General features: G+C 31.0%; 1 protein-coding gene across 6 annotated transcripts in view; it reads right to left on the bottom strand.

The window, feature by feature from the left end:
• Positions 1–266: 266 nt before the first annotated feature.
• Positions 267–15,058, bottom strand: part of LOC143236929 (aryl hydrocarbon receptor nuclear translocator homolog) — a 145,614-nt gene continuing 130,822 nt past the window's right edge. For all 6 annotated transcript variants that reach the window (XM_076475618.1, XM_076475620.1, XM_076475622.1 and 3 more), the window contains 8 exons: positions 11,834–12,028; positions 9,239–9,422; positions 8,791–8,897; positions 7,927–8,077; positions 7,154–7,377; positions 6,612–6,847; positions 4,345–4,450; positions 267–3,001 (listed from right to left, as the gene is read on the bottom strand). In XM_076475618.1, coding sequence (XP_076331733.1) covers positions 2,802–3,001; positions 4,345–4,450; positions 6,612–6,847; positions 7,154–7,377; positions 7,927–8,077; positions 8,791–8,897; positions 9,239–9,422; positions 11,834–12,028 — 1,403 coding nt within the window. In that variant the 3' untranslated portion in view covers positions 267–2,801. The remainder of the gene's footprint in view (positions 3,002–4,344; positions 4,451–6,611; positions 6,848–7,153; positions 7,378–7,926; positions 8,078–8,790; positions 8,898–9,238; positions 9,423–11,833; positions 12,029–15,058) is intronic.

Raw genomic sequence — 15,058 nt, 5'->3', positions numbered from 1 at the left:
ATTAGAAGTCACTCCATCTAGCAATAAAAAAATTCCAACATCAATGTTTATGGATGGTATTCCTCTAAGTAGATTTTATGTTCTAACCTAAATAAAAAGTCATGACAGTCTTAGGAACATCTAAAGTACATGTCTGACATTTCAATATTGATAAAATATATGTAATTAAAGAAAAATAAATGTCGTTTTAAGTTAATCACTTCTAGAGTAGAAACTGATAAAGAAATGGAAAGTTTTCACAGAATGGTGTAAGAACATTAAGTTGATACATGGCGAATATTTTATTTTAAATGCCATAGTACAAATCATAATATTATATATATATATATAAAAACTTATTCCACTAGTGAATACATATTCATACATCACAAGTTTCTCATGTACCATTTCGTCTACCACAAAAGCACGTATTTGTTTAAAAACACATGCATGTTTAATGTAAAACATTATAAGTAAATTAAAAAAAAACAACAACATGGAAAACTTCACATATTTTTCTCTTAGTACATTTCCCCTTATATGGTCTTCATGATGATAAATCAGTGATTACCAAAGAGATTATTGTGCAGCTTCACAAATCAATATTAGATAAACGTGAATAGGTTTTAACAACATTTCCCATGAGCTCTTCAATTAACAAGTTTGGGTAAAATGTATTAAACTTCTCAGTACAACTTAGAAATAGTTTCTGGCAAGTGGCTTGCAGATTACTTCATAAAAAACCTTTTCTTAGCTATAGACGATACTGAACTTCTCTGTTAAACAAACAATTTCACTTTCTCAGCTGGTAAGTGCATACAACTGCCTCAAACTGTCTTAACTGTGTTAAAAAGCAAAATGTTCCGAGTTAAACAAATGAAAGTGTGGTTTTGTAGAACAGATTTATTTATTAAATTGTGGTTTTTAAGAAGTTTATTGTCTTTGCATTTGTGATAACAGAATTTTAGTCAAAATGTTTATTACTAAAATGATTGTTGTCAGAGCACTTTTTTATTCACGTACACGAAAAACAATTATTTCTAAAGATTTTTCTAGATCAGTAATGAATTGAAATATTAAGAAGCATTTCTTTACACTTAATATTGGTAAATTTGTTGTAAGTTCAATGTTAATTTGTGATTCTAAATTTATGCTTCAGAACAAAAACAATTTATAATATCAAATTCATAAACATAAACTTACTGTAACATGTGTCAAATGTTCTAAATGTAATTATAACCATGTTATTATGTTTTCTGTCCAAAGATGACAACAGGTACAGTTTCCTGATTTGACCATCTGATTTTGACATTTCAGCTAATATGTCACCAAAAGCACAAATAATTTGTATTATGAAATTGTTGTTTCAACTTCACACAAATGTATCTTGTGGAGAAGCTTTCAGGAACTTTAAAATAAGTTATGAGAATAATAGAAGCTGTTTGCATATTTTACATTATTTTTAATATAAAAAAACACAAACTTTTGAATAATTTCAATTAATAAAAACAGGTTTAAAAAATACAGTTCTTGACTGAATGTCAGATATTCACAGAGTAAGAGGAACTTGGATCAGAATTTTTGTTTGTTTATATAGTATGCAAGCTATATTAAGGGTGGAATAAATGGAGCAGGTGCAACAGGGCCCCTACTTTTTGAAACCCCCCCCAACAAAAATAAATTTGAAATTTTTATGTATTGTATGTACTTGTATTTATTAGGTGGGAATAAATATTATTCTGCTACCTCAGGTCTGTACTGGCCTAAATCCACTCCTGGCAGTGTGAAGATAAAATTTAATTGAAACAATTTTGAAATGATCTAATATGTTTTACCTTTTAAGAATTTCACACGTTTCACAGAGCAAATTTAAGTTAACTAATTTATAAAGGTAAAGATATTTAAGTGTGTGACTGAAAGTACTTTAAATAAGAAAATTTTATTAAAACCAAACTGAAGCTTCTTTAAAAATAATTCAAAGAGAAAAATGCTTTTGAATGAAGTAGGGTAACTTACTAGTTGTATGAATAGTTTACACTTATTTTCTTAAAATTAAAATATTGTTAAAAACAGTTGCTTTCAAAAAATATAGTTTGAGGTTAAAAACAACACTTCAGTTAAAGCCCTTTGACAAATAAAATATCTAGAAGAATTTTCCTATATTTAATTAACACTATTCCATTATTTACCTTTTTACATAAAAAAAATACTAGGAGAATGACAGATTATTTGAGAGGTACCTGTTTGGGCTACACATTATTGAATGGTTATATATGTGTAACAAAGTTATGCTGCTACTTTTGTTTTAAATATCAAAAGAAGTGTGATTTCTTGTAATAAGTACCATCAGGTATAATGTGTGTATGTATGTGTGTGTGTGTGTGTATATATATATAGTTACCATTTCACATTAATTTTATGGACCTCAAAGTAATTATATCAGGATTACTACCAGATTATTTATTCAAAAATAATAATAAATTCTAAATGAGGAGAAAAAAAAAAGAAAGAAATTTCACATTCTAAATTCTACATTGCAAAAACACAGTGAGTACATTTCAAAACATTTAAATTTAAGTTTTGATTTAAATGCACTTTTCCAAAGGACTCAGCTAAAAATGATGAGCTATTTACATTATGATACCATATTTGGAGATATGATGATTTAGTGTGGCTTCTGTTAAACAGAGGCAACCTTATCATAGGAAAGGGGGATGGTACCAACTTCAAGAGAACACACGCCTCATTGTTCAGCCGCACAACCACTCTTGTAGATAAATTTAGCATGTTGTGGAGAATGATACGATACATGACCATAAAAGTCACTCTGAGAAAGTATTAAACATGGAAAGATCCTCAAATGTAGCAGTTCCTGACTGATCTAACATCTGTAACATATCAGTCAACTCCTGTTGTTGTGGGGCACCACTGCCACTACCAGGTCCCGGTGCATGGCTTCCTCCTGTGGAGGACACGGGTGTTTCTGAAGGTGCACCACCCTGCCACTGTGTCCACATTCCTACTGTTTTAGAGATAAGAAAATGAAACATTTTTACAGTTTATTTTAAGAAAATACCCAACTTTCAAAAATTAAAACAGTTTTGGTTATTAATAAACTAAAAAAATAAAATAATCCAAGCAACCAAACCCATACAGATATGTAAGGACCCTCCTAAGGGAGTTAATTGCATCTATATGTGAAACTGTAAACAGAGAAGACATACTGTATGAAAAACTTAACACTCACTATGTAGTTTTTAAACAATTGAAACCAAATTAAGTTACATCACACAGCAATAAAATGACTGAAAGAAAAATGGATTCTAATATACACTTCCAAAAAATATTTAAAAAGGACAATCAATGCACATCTACATAAATGCTTAATTTACAAGATAAATATTACATAAAATGGTTGAAGTACTCATCAGTTAATGTCTGCTATAATTTATTCTTAAAATGACAAGAATTTAATCTAATAAAATATTATAAAAGTTTGTGCCAATAATACAAAGACAAGAAGTAAATTAATATCTACTGTGGAAGTTTCATTGACATTAGAAACTGATGTGAACAAAACAATATGCACAAATATACTGTATAGCACAAAACCAAACCTTAAGGTCAAGATTACCAAATCCTGGATACAACTGATAATATCTGAAGTTTTTTAAGTGAAAGAACACATGAATCTATTATGTTTGAATAAAATCCAAAAAAGTACCATTATGCTAATGGTTATGACAAAATTGCATCTTATTTTTTTCTATGTTATTTATAAAAATAAAATGTACCACACAACTCTACTAGAGGTTATTAAAGACAACAATAACAATAAAAGGTGAATATTATGATGAAATGTGTAGATAAGGGTGTTAGATAATCCCAAAAAGCAACTGTTTCGAATTTTGTGCAATGCTACACAAGGAATATTTGTGCTAGCCATCGCTAATTTAGCAGTTATAGGTTAGAAGGAAGGCAGCTACTCAACACCACCAATCACAAACACTTGGACTACTCTTTTACAAATGAAAAGTGGTACTAACTGTCACATTATAACACCACTAGCACAGAAAGGGTGAATATGTTTGGTGTGATTGGGGTTGAATCTGTGACCCTCAAATTGCAAGTTAAAAGCCCCAATTACCAAGACATGTCAAGCCCTAAAACACAAATTAAAAGCATCTAGAAAGTTGGATAGTTTCCCTTTATTTCACCCAGGAAAATCATGACAGATTAAAAGAAACGTTTTTGAGTCAGGTAATTCCTCAGTTCTTGATCAAGGAGATGAAACAGCTACACCAAAAAAATACATGACAATCATAACACTTTACAACCTAACCTTTTAATTAGTTAATTTCTTACCTCTTGACCCAGGAGCTGAGCTCAGCTGAGTATAAGTTGGTCCAGATGGACTACGAGAAGGTGGACTCATTTGGGCAAATCCTTGACTGAAGGTCTCCGAGCCAGGCTATTGGAAAGATATCAAAACAACTGTAGCAAGATTCATGCAAGTTAACTGTGATGAAGTAATTATGTTATTATAGCTGAAGGAATTATTACAAAAAAGAATTATATCAGCCAATGAAAGTAAGTATAAAATTTATGTTCTACTAAGATCTAAGCTTCTAACAAATATAAATAAAACTAGTGCTCCTAATTTTAAACCATTTGTTTTGTAGATATGTTAAGGTCTTTAAAAAATTACTGATTTTAACATGAAAGATGTAGCTTATAGTAATTTCTATTTAAGAAAAAATTTGAAATTTGCCCTCTTATTAAGTAAAAGTTATGTTATATATTATGTGCACAAAAAAAAAACATTATTTTTTGGTATAATAAATGTATTTATTATTATTTCAGCTGACTAGTTTTGATATCAAAATTACCACTATCATACCATTGATGATCATAACTGTGCTACCAAAATTAGTAGCTGAAACAACTAATAAAAATTTTACCTTTCATTATACCAAAGAGTATCATTTTCATTATCTACTCAGAATATACAGTAGCACACTGTACCTGAAAAGACATTACAGCTAAGCTATATCCCCCCAAAAAGGATAGATGGAGGACTCTTAAAAACACCTAGCACATGTATGTCATATACTCTTGCCTAAATTTTCTTTGGATTGTTGTTTCTCTGTGCTAACAAATTCTCAATACTGATTTTTTTTCAAACTTATGAGGGTCATAAAAAGTAGTAGGCTTCACACAGTGGCATGTTTTATTAGTTATTTTCATTCATATGAATTTCAGACCCTTCTTATAAAGGAATGTTTGCCAAACTGAAAATATTGTCATGTTACCTATTTTGACATTGCTCTGAGCTTTTCTTGTCTGACACTCACATTTTACGCCATTATGGCCCAAATATGTGTCAGAAGGTACTTAAATCTAGAGGAATTATAATGTGACCTTAGTTTACCTACTGTATTTCTGATGCTTTAGGTAGGTACGTGAAAAAAGTGATTTTCCCATGCCTTGATACAACAATGAATTCATGTGTGTGTAAGGAGATAGGATATATGCTGCCAAACTCAGCAAATATAGTTTCTGACCAGATAAGCTCATCATAGCTATTTCAAAACACATCTCAAGTTCTTGTATTGACCCAATCTCTTCTTAGTACACTCAGAAAAGCTGTTTTGTATTTAGAGAAAATCTCTATTAGGATTCCACTTACTTAGCATCACAGCAAAGACCATCAAGATTACACATGAACTATCCATCAGAGGTCCTCACAGTTAAGACTAGATTTTATTTTAAATTCACAGATCATCATGTCAGTGTGCGGAGAAAATTTTGGAGAGTTATTACTAGCTAATATAACTGAGTGTGATCATTACTGTGATGAACCTTATACAGTCTGTGGCAGCACAAGCTTCAATAGCAACACTGACCACTACGTGCCGTGGGATGACTCTTCAATAGCTATGTGGTAGAGGGATGAGATCCTACACATTTACATAAGGATGTACATGAATACCACTGGTGTCAACTTTGCTCTTATGTGATACAGTATCATCCACATTGTGCTTTGGTCATGGAGGAATTCCTACAGAAGGAAACAAATGTCTATATTAAATGACTTGCTCCAAATGTAAATCCAGTCAGGATTTTTCATCACATGGCATTAACTAACTGTGTTCAATACATGACTCTTCATGTGCACGACAACACTGTTAGGGAGATATAAGACCATCTGTCCTAAACATCAAGAACCAGAAGCTCATAAGGAGCAGGTATTGACAATAATAGATAGCGGTCGATGGCTTTTGAAGGTATACTAGTTATTAACAAGCCTTTTTTTTCTCAACAATTTAAAAATCTCTCATTAAACCATCTGAGGAATATCTTCTTCCATGTTGAATTGTGTAAAGACACCTTGGGAAAAGTGATTATAAATAATAATTGTGAACATGTAAAAAAAACATTAACAGCTATCAGATGGTTACTAGTTATTTTTATTTGCTATATTAATTTGGAAAAGTGGTGTCTAGCAAAAAGAATACTGATATATGAAAGCTCAATATTACATGGCAGAATATCTTATGATCACATGTAAAAATATATTTACAGAAAATATGTTTTACTAACTGGAAGTAAAATTGGCAATAAAACTTTACCTGAACTACGTGTCGATGTGTCCAGACTGACTGTGGAGGAGAACCTGAAGTTGCTGGAGACTGTTTGCCCATACGAGATAATACTCCACCACTGCCAGAAGAAGTTTGAGCTATTCCTCCTCCTGCCAAGCTGGTACTTGGATAGTTCATGCTTGAATGAGGCTGAGAGGATGGATCATAATTTCCATACACAGGTTGTCCAGATCCTGGACGTCGATCTTGCATTCCTTGTGAACCTATTGAAAAGTTAAAAAAGAGGGTAAAATTTCACTGATAAAAAGAATTAGTCTCTTGAAAATTGTGTGTTTATGTGTAAATATGTTAATTTTGAAGCAAGAATATATTTAATTTTATTTTTATTATGGTAACTGATAACTGAAAGATTTGTTTATCTCACTAAGTTACAATGATAGTAAATGTATATTACTAAATATGTCCAAAAAATGTATATTACTATAATTTACAAAAAAACAGTAGCCGTATTTCAACTCTACAAAACTTAAAAGAAATTGTCAAAGAAGAAGTACTGTAACCTTCTTTACCTTGCATATGTGCCCTAGGAATCATGGGATAAACTTCCCCTGAACGTTGCATACTGTAGTCAAGACCTTCAGGCTTGCCTTGTGATGGCATCAGACCACCAGGTGGTACTGAGTGGCCAGGATACTGACTCATAGAAGGATCACTACTAACTGCTGATGCTGCACTAGTTGGCCCCTGCTCATTTCTTGGACCAGTCACATCAGGTTGTTGATGGTGTAAACTCCTGATACAGTAAAAAATGTTAAAACTTTCTTGGAGAAACCAACTGTTGGTTTAATTCTATTATTAGACAGAGTTATATTAGAACCAGAATGTATGCACTAAAGTTTCTGTTAACATAATTAAGTTTTACTTAAATCTCTAGTGATGGCTTTTTGTTTTAAGACTACATGCTTCTTATTTTCATTTTTTTAAAAGACAAATACATATATGTAATAATTTGTTAATGAACAAATTACATGCCATTGAACAATCAGAATGTATAATGACAACATTGAGTTGCATAAAAGTTTTAGAAAAACAAATCACTGAACTAAGCTGAGCTGTTTATGAGAACTTTTTAATGATTATATACAAATACAACAATCAGGCATATACATCTAGCCAGCAGAGGTCATTGGGTCATAGATGGGATAAAAAAAGATATGCATTGTCAATATTACTTCTTTTAATGTAAAACAAGTAATATAACTGCACCTATAGGTAATGTACAACCATCAATATTAACATCATATTAAGAACAACAAAAAAAAAAAAAAAAAAAAAGTCTTACTTTGCAGAAGTGTTGGTGCACACTATGTACTCTACATCATTAGTGTATGGATTAAGGAATGCAAAGCTACTGGTACGAAGCCACAACCACTCGTTACTTTTTCCACGGAAACGGTACATGACAGACATCACCTGACCCTTTAGTTTCAGCACTGAAAATATATATACAAAGTAACTTATAGAAAAATCATAGTATAATTATTCTCAAATATTTTCATGGTTACAATATGGGTGGATTCCACCCAACCTGCAATGGAAGGGTTAACAACTGCAACCATGAGGTAGTAAGAACTTTCACATAAATTAAAGATAGCTTTTCTTCATTTCTATGTTCATTGCAAGTTTCTTATACAATGGGGAAACTTAAACTTCACAAAATACAATATTTCTTCAAACTATGAAGAATGAAACCAGTGCTCATGGTACCTCCACTCTCTAACCTATAGATTAAAGCATTTGACTCAATACCTATGAATCACTGTGCACTTGATTCATGTAAACAACAATTACATACTGTGGTGGTCATGTGGAAGGTTTAAGACATGTTCTAAGAATTGCATGACCTTACCATTCTTTAAAGAAGCATATTATTATGAAAAATTGTGTCACACAATAATGCATAATTGAGACTATCATATTAAATCCAGTTGGTGATGGAAGAAGTATTTCCCACAGCAGCAGAACAGCTGAAATACAATTCTTACAGAATGTGGTTAACCCTCTGTGATCACAAATTGTTATAATAATGTATACTTTTTATGTCAATAAAATATTAATAGACGAAAAACGAATCCAACATGGATCTGAAATCTGTAAAAAATAAAACAATTGGGTGCTAACAATTCTCTGATGTGTTTCATGATACCTTGTTCAAAACTCTCCTTCATATGAGTCTGGTCCTCAGGATGAAAAAAATCGAAGCAAGTTTTCCCTAAAAGTTCTTGTGGCTGGTATCCAAGAACGCCTTGCACACTGTGAAAAAAAAAAGAAGCAGTCTGATGTTAAAATATCTTGTTACAACACCTTTATCGTTAAATAATGTATATTCTTTGAGGTCACCATATACATTTACTATGAGAATTATATTAAAAATCTCCCTCCACTACATATACTATATCACACTTTTTAAAATAGCAGTGTAACTCATTCACTAGTGGATGAGTTTTTATTATACTTTTCTCTTCATTGATGAAATCTGTATTAAAAATTTCAATGTTATAATTTCTTGTACCATAAACTGATGATGTGCTATTATGGTGAGTTTATATGCTAGTTTACTTTAAAGAAGAAGTTTACAAAGCATAAAAGTTTACCGCTGGTCAACAAAAGTGAATTTTCCATCCATGCTGTGCCGAGAAATGAATTCATTGGAGGAGTTAGAGCCCATCAAGTCATTAGGGTTTGGGGTGCTAGTGACTTGCAGTCGACCTATGGCGACCAAGCAACAGTGGCTGTTGCTATGGGAATCTTCAGGATCAATGCGATCAATCTGTACACCTGAAAATAACAACCTTGTAACAGTTATATTAGCTAGTGTACTACTATTAAACTTTAGTAAAAGAATATATAAACATCTCAAACTATTTACCTTTGACTTACAATTAAAATCAAATATTACTCTTTATTGGGAAGATTATCATGGATGGTCCAAGTAATATTTGAATGTAGAAGTCTACCCAAACTGAATTAAGAGTATATTTGTTTTAAAAATTTAAACTTTGCTCATAGTTATTTTCAACAATTTTTATAATATTTAAACTATACTTATTTCTGGTTTTGGTTGAGAAAATTTTTATGTAGAGGAGTGAACAATGTTTCGACCTTCTTTGGTCATCGTCAGGTTTACAAAGAAGGAAAGAGGTAACTGACCGATAGCTCACCACATGTTTGAAGGGAGTTGTATAACTGAGTGTAGGAATGTAGAGGGCTTGCTTAGATATTTGTGGTCAGCTATTGGTCAGTTACCTCTTTCTTTCTTGTGAACCTGATGATGACCAAAGAAGGTCGAAACGTTGTTTGCTCCTCTACATAAAAATTTTCTCAACCCAAACCAGCTGTTTTTACATATATTTTTCTCTACAAGTGGGTTTTCTTGTTATCACTGATTATACTTATTGCTATTTACCACAATAATAAAAACTTTAAAAACAGTATACAGTTTTACGAGCAAATGTAAACAATTAGACAAAGCTAGATGGCTTCATATTGGCTGGTCATTTTAAAACAATACAATCCATAAAGAATGCCATGAGACCATGCAAGATTGTAACCAAGTGGTGAATTTCACTTACAATACTAGAGTCAGTTGAGTGACAAGTAACAACATTAGTTTTACACCTTGCTATGTCAAATGTTATTTTAAGGTGTAACGTTCATTTTAAAATTTCAGTAAATTACCTGTTATGGTATTTTACTAAACAAACTTAAATTGTAAACATTTATTAAAATGTTGAAATTATTAATATATTGCAAATAATTGTTTTTTTTTTTGTAAATGAATTCTTAAGAATGTTTTTTCTTCACAGAAACTGAGAGCGAAAATAATTTTACTTTTTTTCCAACTGATGTTTTAACACTAGTATGATTTACAGTACTAAATACCCACCAAAATAAAACCATTGTCAAAGCTGCTCTTCATTATTAGTTGTCTCACACTTTTATTATTTCACATCATGTTATTTAATCAAAGGATTGTAATAATAAATTTTCACACAGAGAAGGAAAGTCATGAGAGAAACAAGTTAATTGTATTCTCAAGTGATGGTAGTTTTTCAGTATATAAGGACTTTAGGATGGCCAGAAGAATTACAAAAAACAATCAGTAAGTGCTTTATTTTTCTTGAAGCTGTGCAAAAACACAAACCTGAAGAAAGTTTATACTTTTTTGTGACTTGTACCAAATAAATATTACAAAATATCAACTCTAAAATAGTTTTGAGTAAATAACTGTTGAAATAGAGTTCAAATTAGTATTGTTACTTGAGTTTCAATACACAGGAGAATTGTCAACATGTAGTTTGAAAAGGGGAATTTGGGAAGTATTTCAAAACTTTGTTTTGAGGTAGCTTTAGCACCCTTGACTACACCTAGCCTCACTCTTTTCAACTAAATTACACACAGAACTATTGGAATATAAGCTATAAAGCATTAAATCTTAGCATCTTCCCCCATTCTGATGAATTACTGGCTTTAAGCTTTACCCCTTTCTAAAGGCAAAAGGTCAAAATTCTCAAAATCTTTAAGCAGTACAACAACAATTAGACAAAGAGGAACTACAGAAAAATAAAACAAAGGTTAAACTAACTGAAAATGTTAAAAGCTTTAAAAAAATCTAAAACATTATGTTTTTAAACACCCACAAACCTAACAAAAATGAACATTTTAACATTTGAAAAATTTTATTTATGTAATAATCTAGTTAAGTATTATGCAGTGATAAGAATAAATGAAAAGATATCTTTAGGTAAAAACAACTGCTGAAAAGGAATTAAATATTTTTGAATTAAAAATGTACTTAGAAGTATGCTTTTTGAGCGAATTTTATATGAACATCCATGAAACAGTAAATGGTTTGACTGAATGTGAGCAATCACCTTATTTGTTCTAGATGTACATTACACAGCTTGAGGTTACATGTATGTAAATTACAAACTACAAATATTTCACTGGTGTTAACATAGTTTATGAATGAATACAATTTGATATATTTTTTTTACATATATATATAAAGACTGTAAAGTATATTTCTGTTTTAATTTCATACTTCAACACGGTTAATAGCACAATTTTCTAAAATAATACAGTTTAACATACCAGCATTTCTTCTTAGTAGGTGATCTAATATTCCTGTCACCTTAGCTAAACTCGAGATTTTTTGTATAAATAACAATATTTAACATCACACATACCTGAAGGAGGCCAGTTCTTAATGTAGCCTGTACAATGTACTACAGCATAAGCATGCCCATCAGTGGATGGTCCAAGACTATTACGTTGTCTGATGCGATGTAAGTGGCTAGATGCCATGGCTTCCGGCTGGATATTTCCAATTTTCATTCGACAAATAAACCCTCGTCGAGATCCCATGCACAGCCGCATTGAAGCTAATCAGTGCAGAGAAAAATCAAAATTACTACAGCGCAAGAATCACTGTCATGTTCTAAGTAACTGTACATCTGTCTACCCCTAAGTATGGATCTTCTCCAAATTTCTCAATAATCATCTAGTTTTGCATGACTAAATTCACAAGTATTTTTATTTGAAACAAATGATATTCCCCTAGTGATTATCTTTGACGACTCTGAAGAAATTAAATTAGAATCAAATATAAATGATACACAGTATTATAATAATAATACAATCACAAAAAATGCAAATTCAATTAGTATAGGAAAATATAGTCAAGTTACAAGTACTTTTGGCTAAAATAAGAAATAAAACAAGTGTTTTATAACTCTTAGTAAATCCAATTAAAAATATTTAAGAATTTAAATAAAACTGATGCACTGGGAGAAAATGAGATACGAAGAAGAGAATGAACTGTCTGATATCAAATTAAGAGTAACAGATTAAACATTGAACACAGTATGAAATAGATAAAAAACAAAATCCTCTTTCTTCATATATGAGAACAAGATACAAAAAAGAAAACTACACTGATAAATTTTTAACCTGAAGACGACCTAGGAAGATCGAAACATTGTTCTCTCCTTATCAATAAAAGTGTTGATACCCATACCAACCGTTCTGAGATACATCTGATAAATGTACTGTACTTTGGCCTTGTTTAAGTAATTTGGAGATGTAATGGAGGATTTCTGTTAAATTTCAAACACCATCTAGGATATATCAATAATGCTAGCTGTTCTGTTCACTACAGAATTGGGATTAACAACTAAATATTCTTCTGTGGTGTAATAATTACTAGAGTATTTGAATAGTTGTCACACACAAATATATAATCAAACTTCTCATTAAATAATCCAACATTACAAAAGTTTGTAATCGGAAGAATTTTCTCAAGACACATCAGTGTTGATCTCAAATGAAGACACTGTATGCAACTAAAGTACCATAAAAACAGAAAGAATCAGTCTACCAAATGAAATACAAACAGTGGTAAATAAAGAAGAGTCTCATCTGTCAGAGTACATAAATAACGACAAGGCATTTGTAAAGCTTCATTTGAAATGTTTAGTGTTATTAATCACTCACATGAACAATATCCAAGTTCTAAGGTTAACAGGACACATGATTTAACAAATACAAAAACTTCTCACTTGACCTAGCAAAGATTATTGTAATTAGCTTGCCTGATTTAATATGATTGAAAACAATGAACTTCAAATGCAGTTTCTGTTAAGTCATCACTCACATATAATTAATCTAAACATTTATCTCAGCTACATAATAAGCATGTAAATCTTTTAAAAATTCTAATAAACATAAGTTTATCGAACTAATGATCGTGATTTAAGTCGACTTGATATTATTTTCTTTCTTCCAAATTTGTGAACAATTTGAAACTTTTATACTTTTATTGTACAGTTCTTCTAAAACTTACATAAGCAAAATTTTTTGATTTAATATAGTCACAACTTTCTTATCATAATAAAGTTTTAATTGAACTAGAAGTTTATACACGTTACAACTCCTGGTTTTTACATTCTTATATCTTTAACACCATGGGTTCTTTGGTAGTTTAAACAAATTATACTCACAATAACTAAATGTATTCTTGTACTTCATACTAGCTCTATTATTCAATTAATTGTTGCTTTTTCTAAATAATTTAATATTATTCTAAAAACATTTTGTGGTAATCTGATTAAAGGATCCATAACTCAATTTGAACAAACATACTTCACAGGTATATATCCTGTTTATTCTTCAGGTAATTTCTATACACATATTTTTAACATTAAAATATTTTCCTTATTAAAACTGTCTCAAATTCAACTAATCTGTCTAAAGTAAAATTAATTGAATCAGTTAAGCAAGGTATTATCATAAAAGTTGGCAGTACTGTTCATGAGAGAAATGTTAATCATTATTATTAAATCTAACATTAATAACAGCATTGAACAAAAATAACATACTTCCTTTTGTCCTCAGAATGACAAGAAACTAGACAAATTAAGGTGCCAACAACAAAAGAGACACCAATATGATGAACCACTAACAAACCTTATAATTAACAGATCCAACCGAAAATTAACCAACGAAGAAATACATCTATTCAAGAAAGGAATGAACTTTGCAGTAACACCTGAAATATTCCATCCATTAAAATGAATACATTCAAAAAATGAACAACATCTTATCAGATACAAACAAATTTAAACTACCAAACAACAAATCCAACAAAAACACATGAAAACCAATTAAACAAAATACTACTACAAATAAAAAAAAACAATACAATCTCAGAAAACATTGATTTTTACCTTTGAAAGACCAACTCATGCACACCACAACTATACAGCACCCCAAACCTCACAAACCCAATTGTCCACTGTGACCCATAATGTCAACTTATGAGTCATTTAACTACAACCTCAGTAAACATATAGCGTGGGCATTTTCTAAATGTGTAACATCAGCCAGCTTCATTTTCAAAGACTCTTTTAACCTTAAATATATTCTTAATCAACTAAATTATAAAGCCTTAATGGTCAGTTTTGATGTAATCTCCCTCTTCACATTAGTCTCAACAACTGAAGCCTACAAGATAGCTTTAGAACTTTATACCCAAGACCCCAACCCACTGATACACATCCTCATCAACCAATCAGCAACCCTTGTAAAATTTGCTACCACCAAAACTAACTACAAATAAATGGCCTAAGTATGGGGAATCCCATGTCACCAGTGGTAGCCAACAATTTTTAACACAGATCGAATCTCAAACGATTAATTCAGCCTTACACTCACCACTATACTGGTACAGGTATGTTGATGATACAATTGCTGGATTCACATCTACTGAACACACACTTAGTTTTTTCAATCACGTTAACTAGATACACCCCAACATTAAGTTCATTGGTGAACAGGAAAAACTAACCAAATAGTATTTCTTAACCTCAAGATCCCTAGAACTGATACACAATTCAAAACAGAAATCCACAGAA

The sequence above is a fragment of the Tachypleus tridentatus genome, chromosome 13, assembly GCF_004210375.1.
Source record: "Tachypleus tridentatus isolate NWPU-2018 chromosome 13, ASM421037v1, whole genome shotgun sequence".
Lineage (NCBI taxonomy): Eukaryota > Metazoa > Arthropoda > Merostomata > Xiphosura > Limulidae > Tachypleus > Tachypleus tridentatus.
Note: the sequence above shows the minus strand (reverse complement) of the source record. Positions and strands in the feature narration are given on the sequence as shown.